Source organism: Halictus rubicundus, chromosome 7, assembly GCF_050948215.1.
Source record: "Halictus rubicundus isolate RS-2024b chromosome 7, iyHalRubi1_principal, whole genome shotgun sequence".
NCBI lineage: Eukaryota > Metazoa > Arthropoda > Insecta > Hymenoptera > Halictidae > Halictus > Halictus rubicundus.
The window spans coordinates 13492612-13500607 of NC_135155.1; the positions used below are offsets into that span (position 1 = coordinate 13492612).

The 7996-nt window shown below is 38.2% G+C and overlaps 2 protein-coding genes across 3 annotated transcripts; one reads left to right on the forward strand and one right to left on the reverse strand.

Moving 5' to 3' along the window:
- The first annotated feature begins 940 nt into the window (after positions 1-940).
- LOC143355560 (katanin p60 ATPase-containing subunit A-like 2) lies at positions 941-5657 on the forward strand. Its single transcript, XM_076790471.1, has 8 exons — positions 941-1079; positions 1876-1946; positions 2238-2393; positions 2921-3182; positions 3667-3835; positions 4215-4327; positions 4768-4958; positions 5228-5657. The coding sequence occupies exons 1-8, from the start codon at positions 1035-1037 to the stop codon at positions 5595-5597; spliced, it is 1377 nt and encodes a 458-aa protein (XP_076646586.1). The 5' UTR covers positions 941-1034; the 3' UTR covers positions 5598-5657.
- Smn (survival motor neuron) lies at positions 4170-7987 on the reverse strand. 2 transcript variants are annotated; one of them, XM_076790472.1, is made up of 6 exons: positions 7614-7986; positions 7222-7383; positions 6931-7045; positions 6514-6808; positions 5791-5861; positions 5610-5711 (listed from the first exon to the last, which is right to left on the reverse strand). In XM_076790472.1, exons 1-6 carry the CDS (start codon positions 7653-7655, stop codon positions 5653-5655), a joined length of 744 nt encoding a protein of 247 aa, XP_076646587.1. In that variant the 5' UTR covers positions 7656-7986; the 3' UTR covers positions 5610-5652. The 2 variants fall into 2 exon arrangements, with proteins under 2 accessions (XP_076646588.1, XP_076646587.1); XM_076790473.1 differs by lacking the exons at positions 5610-5711; positions 5791-5861 and adding an exon at positions 4170-4310 and having other exon boundaries at positions 7614-7987.
- Positions 7988-7996: the final 9 nt, after the last annotated feature.

The window sequence follows — 7996 nt, forward strand, 5'->3', positions numbered from 1 at the left end:
ATTTTATCGTGCACATTTTACTGATAAATTTATTGTTTCTGGCTGTTTAATGTTTATAACAATTCCTTTCGCCAATGATGTCGACGAGCACTGCCTTGACCATCTTGTCACCTAATTTTTTAGTAAAGAAAGATGATAAAACTCAAGGTACAGAATAACTTTTGAACCACGGATAAATGTACACTGATAAATTTATTGTCTCTGCTTGTTTGATTGTAAGAATTCCTCTTACCAATGATCCTGTCGAATACCCTCTTAGCAATCTTACCACCTAATCTTTTTAGTAAAAATGGCTAATAGTACTCGAGATACAGAGTAACTTTTAAAGCATGTCTTAAAGCATGCCAAGTAACTTTTATGCATGATTATTCGAAGTGTACAAGATACTCGATTCTCATTAAGATTTCTAAGATTACTCGGTATTTCATATCGTGCGACACGAAACAGGATAATGTGACTGGCGTACTCCTACATCTCGGCTGTGATATTGGTTCCACAATATTAGTTCCTACCGATACGGTAGGATGTGACACAAAAATGGTAAGGGGGCTCTAGAGTCTAGAGTCGTAGTTGGTGTTGCCCACGAGTTAGCCTTCAAAATATAAATACGAGATATATAGAATAGAATTCGTTTAGAAACATACCACAAATATATACAATACAATTAACAATGGATTAATATAATGGATTCATAAAAATCAGTGGTAGTTCCACTTTCTTAGTTCCGCATCCGACGAGAGTATCTCGAAATTGGTGTCTCTACCTTATCCCATCCATACTCCATCACTGCCGCCATTGTTTTTAGTAGTAAGAACAGACTGGCCAATTGGATTCTTCCGCGAAGAATCGATTCTCCCAAAAGATCGAGGTGTGGAGAATCGATTCAAAAGATCGATCTTTTCGCCCCAAGAATCGAATCGGAATCAAACATCCCTCCTTCTTAGACCGTGTTTGGGTCTAACATAAATATTGGATAACGAAGTGCGGCGAATTCGTCATTCGAAAACTCCACGGGTACGGTCCACAGGTCGAATATGGACACACAAGCGAGCAGCGTCTACCATAATCTCCGCGAAAAGGTGAGAAAAATTGTTCCGATCCTCCACATTGTCACCGCGATCGGCAATAATGAATCGTGAATTAATTTTGAAAGGCGCGAATGTCACAGAAAGTTTATCGTCCATTAAACAAGTAAATATGCGATAAATTATGTCATATTTTTTCTCATTTTAATCAGAAAAATGTCAGAAACATGTTTACATAAATGCGAGTACAGAAATTGTTTTACAAGTACATTTATATTGTTCCAACGATCGATGCTTTTAATGTTTTCCGGCTACTCAGTTTCTATATTCCCTCTTTCTTTTTCATTCGCTGTCTTTGTTGCGCTCGAAACTTGTTATCCCCAATGAAACGAGTAAACACGATGCAAATGTAATTTGGATCATAATTCAAAATTATACTTGGATCATATATTGGAGCGGTATGTCTTGCAGTGGTGAGGATATTAATTTCACAGATACAGTGTTGTCGCGAATAAGTGAAGACCTCAGGTAAAAAATTGTTTTTCACAGCGTTTGAACTTGAACTTGGATTTTCGAGAATAAACATGTCATCAGTATTTCACTTGCTGTATCGTGCAAAATTGTTTTAGAGAAGAAGGATCGATGGATTGAGAAAATAGAGGATTCAAGCTTTTAAACGAGTCCGAGTTTGTCGTTGTACTATTTTTTTTTAACGAAATTATTGCCATCTAAACGACTATAATTTTTCGAAAATGGAAAATTTAATGTTCAAATACTTTCTCGATTTACGTGTATTGTATAAAAGGAATAATGTGAAACAGCAAATGACAATGCGTTAATTTTGTATCAGGAGGAGAAGCGAACTCAACAACGCCGTCGGGATCTACTTTATTTGATAGCTGATTATTTAAAGAATCGAGGGTGAGCAATACTGCGGGAAACTATTTACCATTTATTATTGTTACTTTTCACTGTATGTATTACTTGTTTTAACAGTACAGTCTAAAATGGAAATTTAAATGAAAATGGATTTTTCGAAAATCGCTTAAATAAAGTGAAATTAATATAGTATGCTCAAAAACGGGTTTCATGCGCAAGCATTTCCAGTTTCTATCTTTTTTTTACGATTTTCATTGGACAGTTTATAAATATTGTGTTTAGCATTAACAATCCGTACAATCTCGTATAAAAGACAGAATTTTTCGTTTCCAGGTATACAAAATCATCGAACATGGTTAGAACGGAAGCGCAGTTAGGTGAATGTATTCAAATCTGCGATAACGTCGATTTAGAGATGATTCTGAAAAGTTACGACATATACTATACGTCAACTTACAACAAACTGCCCGCCTTGTGTAAACATTCCAAGTAATTATAATTATTCCGATCTCTTAAAATACTCTAAAACATTTGGGACAGAAGACGATATTAAGCCAACGAGAAAAAGCTCTTTCTCGAATATTTTTAAATGCAAACCTATATTTTTCTTTAGATATCCTTGTAGAGCTTGGAAGGACGAATTAAACGAGTATAATGACAATACTGTTACGATCGCTTAGTCTCAAGATATTTTTGTCTGAAAAGTAAATATTAATGTTTTCAGACACAAATATCTCGTGATTGAATCACCGGAACAGTATCGTCATGGTACTCTTTGGATTCGTCTTTTCAAGTTCTACAATAATATCTAACAAAAAATATAGGGTACATAGGGAAAGACTGATCTTGAGAAAATATTCTCCCCGTTATTGTATGTACCCGTTGAGACTGTATAACTCGTCTTTAAGAAATTGGTTCGTACGAAAGTAAATATGGGAGATAATTAGACGAGACGTCCTGTATGTTGCCGTACTGTCAAATTGACCTTGAACCAATGCAGAGCTCGATTTCCACAGAAGTCGCTTGAGCGCAACTGAGACGAAGAGCAAGCAAACCGAGAGTAAAGCCGGCAAGAGTACCGACAATCGGGAGGAGGAGGATGTCATCGACGTCGGCTCCGCGATGACAGTGAAACCAGCGTTGGCAAACCGGCCTCCGCATTCTGAATCCTCCGTAGGGCCGCCGGGTGACGGCTCGTTGCCACCGATGTCCGTGTCCATCGAGGACCTTTACGGGAACGACATCGAAATGCGAAGGATAGCTGAAACGATTTCGAGAGTGAGTTCAACGAAGAGAAGTTTTTCTGTATTCGTTGCTTCGTGCCAGACAATTCCCTTCAGGAACAATAACATTTGCGAACGTTTATCAAAGATTACGATTTGAATAAGTATTCCAGAGCTGCTCAACATGCCTATTAGCGGGCAAGGGCGCCCGCCGATGCTCGAGGGCACAGCTACGGGCAAAGCTGAGGGCAAGTTACTTAGCGGAGTGGGGGTAGACCGTAGCGCAACCGTAGCTTTCACAATGCGTGTGACAAATATATGTAACCTTGCCCGCAGGGGCGTGGTTTCGTGCCCGCCGTTCAGTGTATGCCCAGGGCAAGAAAATCGCTGCCTGTAGGGTCAGACGCTGAACAGCTCTGATGTAAACGATTAATAATATGCAATTGAAAGTTTTTAAATATTCTGCAGAAACGGAGTTTCATTCTTCTAGTCCCGTTTGTAATTGAATATTTTGTTGTTTTTCTTTGAACCGCGTGCAGGAAATCTTGGTGAAGAGCTGCAACGTTCACTGGGACGACGTGATAGGTTTAAAGGAGTGTAAGGAAGCCATTTACAATAGCATCGTGTACCCCATGAAATATCCGGACCTTTTCCAAGGGAAGTTTTCCTCCTGGAAAGGTATTCTACTGTTTGGGCCACCGGGTACAGGTACAATCATTATTTCAAATTTCTAACAAACACTCTTTCAACAAGATAGCATACAACTTATTTGTCCCAAGAAGTTTTTTTTTATAGAACAGTAAATAAGGCACATATTTCGGTGATCTCATTCAGATGAGACACCGTGTACAACTAACATCAAGAAAGCATAGTTTCTTCAATTTTCTTTGAAGGCACAGATAAAAAATTCTTTATGAGTTTAAACCCGGTGAAATCTTTGCGTTCATCGGCTAGCAAGCTCAACTAGCTTTACTTAAATTTTATTCTGTTTCAAAGGGTATAAACAGTACAGAAATTTCGTTCGATTTCTTTGAACGTTTTGCTGTATTACACTGAATTTCGAAAGTTGAAAAAAAAATCTGTGCAGGTAAAACGATGCTGGCCAAGGCAGTCGCGACGGAGTGCAAATGTACATTCTTCAACGTGTCAGCCAGCTCGTTGGTCAGCAAATGGCGGGGAGATTCTGAAAAATACGTTCGCGTGAGTAGATCAGCAGGGTTCATTATATTCAGGGTGTCGAATTTGAATTGAACCACGCAATTAACTTTTAATATTAAAAGTATTAGTTCAGTATTTTAGTTTAGTATTTTATTGTGCCGGATTAAGACCTTCAGAGGCCTTAAACATATAAAATGTTTTAAAACCCCTTTTACAGGATCACTTCAACGCAATTTAGGGTGAACCTGTACAATTCGGCATTTTCGATAATTTAACTAAAAGGTGTTCTTAAAAAAAGTTAAAGTTTTGCTCGCTTGTTACTAATTTTCATCTTTCCACTATATTTTCGATCATCCCCCTCGCGAACACACATGCACATAAACACTTAGAAATATATTATTGATATGTAAACGATGTGAAATTCAGAAAACTTTAAGCGGTGTTGGAAAGTGTCAAAGGCTAAACACCGATTGATTGCACAGGCCCTATTCGATCTCGCCTACGAGAGAGCACCGACTGTTATTTTTGTCGACGAAATCGACTGGATAGCGACGAAAGAGGATCTCTCTGAACCAGCCAGAAGATTTCGAGCAGAATTGCTCGCCAAGTTCGACGGACTGACAACCGACGAACGTGCGAGGATTGTGCTGTTGGCTGCCACTAACGCGCCGTGGTAAGCATATTACAGTATTCTTTCCGTAACTGTTAACTTTTCTGTCGTGACTGTCAAAATGTCATCTCTACCACTGGGAGGATTCCCCTCGGAACAGAGTGACCGAGCCGGCGATGTGTCGAGTATCGGCGAGACTTTTGCGATTGTATTCGTCTCTTTTTTTTTTTTATTAAAATATATCAAAGTCAAATGAATGTATTCATTAAGGTTCGTATCGTACCGTTTATAGTCGGTAAATAATATTAACAGTCGTAATTATGTTTGACTAGGAACATAGATTCCGCGTTGCTGAGACGTCTGGAGAAGCAAGTTTGCGTCAATTTACCCAGCGAAGAAGACAGACTCAAGATGCTCTTCACATACTTCTCAAGGGATGGTACAGACCATAAACATTTACAAGATGTGAATTCAGTACTAACTAACTTTTCAGGTGCTGATATCAAAACACTTTGCAAGCAAGCATGGCTTCATTACATAAGTCCAGTAATCAAGCATTTGGAGAAACATAAACTATCCCCAACGAATATTAAATACGAATTAACAAACCCGAGTTATTTAGAAACTGCAATGGAAAATGTGTCTTGTACGATTTCAAATGACGAAATAGAAAAATACTATCAATGGAGAAAAAGAGAATAACCTACGCGTCTATGCATGATAAACATTGTATTTCGAATAAAAAATACTTATACAATCAACAGTTCTTCCTCCGTTCTTGATTACTTCTAGCTTGCTTCAGACCGTGATAATAACCTGTGAAAGTTACAAAATCAATCGCGAAACGTGTATATCGATCGCGCAATACTAGAAATGCAAGAACAAAGAATTATACCTGTGTGAAAGCCACTGATGTACCACGACATTAACATACTCGAAAGTGCGTCCGCGTCGTTCTCTGGAAGTCTAAAATGTTTCTCGGTTAGAACTATGGCCTCTATCTAAAAATTCATATTGTGATACAGAATTCTCTTCGTAGCTATGAAAACTTCGGGTCTGCAGAGTCACAGTTATAGAAGAGGTATTGCATTCTTTGTAGTGTTCCGAACGTAGAGAAGGATAGCGATTGAAAAAGAAAGAGAGACTGAGGTTCGAGGCATTAGGCAACGATTAAAAGACTCGTGCGAGCTCAGCTTTTGAAATTCAAAAATCAAAGTTATTTTTTTTTTGTGTTTGATCAATGGAACTTTTTCAAGTTTCGGACTTCACATTTACAGAATTCGTGTCTCTACCATAAATGTGAAGTGCGAAACTGCTCGCGTCAATCGTTTGTTACACAAGTGATTATGATCCCAATTATATCATGTCTGGTGTCATTTTGTTAAGAAAAACGAGAGGAATACGATGGTAAAAGTTGGATATTCGTGGAAACGGCTCGGTCACTGGTAGAGATAACATTTTAACAGTTACAGTAGAGATGTTTTTCACAGTTACAGAGAGAATACTGTAATAGGCTTTTAGTAGGCAAAGCATTAAATATAATCACAAAAACTTGGGGATGAAGACACATCTAGCTCACAATGCGAATGCGTTAAATCGCAGATTCTCGACCACTTACTTAGCCATTAATTGCGGCGGCAATGGAGGTGCAGGTGGCATTGACTCTAATGTGGCAGTGAAGGACGGACCAGGCATGAATTGGGACTTGTACGGTTTCGTATCCTCTGTGTCGCATTCCATTTTCTCTCCGTTGTATTTCCTCGAGTTCGCAGTTGCGAAATTCGTCTCCTGCGTTTCTGCGTTCTCTTCGCCCAGCTTTGCTGCGAGCGCGTTTTTCTGCTGAGCTATTTGACTCTGCAAACCTTCAGACTCTAAGAGAGAGCTCAACTCCACTTTCTCCGTGTTACCGTATCCTGAAAGTGATATACAGCGATCGCCAATACTTGCGAGCCCATAAAAGTCATTTGACTTAAGTGTCTTTCGACAGTCAACTTCACGTGTCTCCTGGAAGACAATTACTTTGTAAAACCATTACCTACAAATTTTACAATGCACGTCCCACTGTTCTCATAGGTTTTCGATATTATGGCTTCGTATGTTTCGCCATCCTCCGAGTACACAGCACGGCAAGGAGCCCCAACCGTCCATTTCTATTCAGAGAATGTATACATTCAAGTTGATATAATCAACCGTTTAAAAAAATGTTCATTTTTGATAATCTGCGGGTTTCATTGAACTCTTAAACCTTCTACATAAATACATAAAAATCCAAATCTAATATTTATAACAACTGCATCAACCGTTAATACTGTTGTACCATAATGACCTTATAAGGTTTGTTATTTTGAGTCTTTTGTTTAATGTGAGAATTGGCAACGTCCATGCCCATTCTCTTAGCAACTTCCTCCTTCGCTAAGTTCACCGCTTTGTCGTAAGCTTTGATTAATGCACTGTCGTCCCAGACGTCTTCGTTATCTGTAGTTTTAACCTTAAAAACAATAAGAAATGACAAACAATGTGAACGAATGCATATCGTTCCTACTATAAGTATATAATAATAATATTCTTATACTGTTATTACATTACTAGCAGTACACATAAGATATAAATAAACGTATAATTGTTGACCGTTGAAGACAACAGTAACTGTCAATGATTTCAGTAGATTTCAGACATAAATAATGAACATAACCATAAACATTCGAAACGCATACATACATTTCCGTTTCCCCGGACGTAAAGGACATTGTCATCATCCATTTCACTCAATTATATTTAATGATAGAATTTGCTTTCGACAAAATTAACCCGTCACATCTCTTTGTAAATAACAAACCGTAGAAAAATAGTCACAACTACGGTCCAGAAATTTTTTCGAGTGCCCTGTCAACAGAAACCATGCGATACCACTTAATTTTGCTTTAAGTTTAACTATATTTTTGCCACTGTTGTACGTCGGTACAATTAACACAGATCAAACTATATTTTCCATGTTTTGAGCGCGAAAACAAATTAATTGCTTCTCTGTAACAAACAAACTTCTCAACTTCTTTTACATTCATCCGATGTAACTACTGGGAACTATGTATTGCTATGTACAG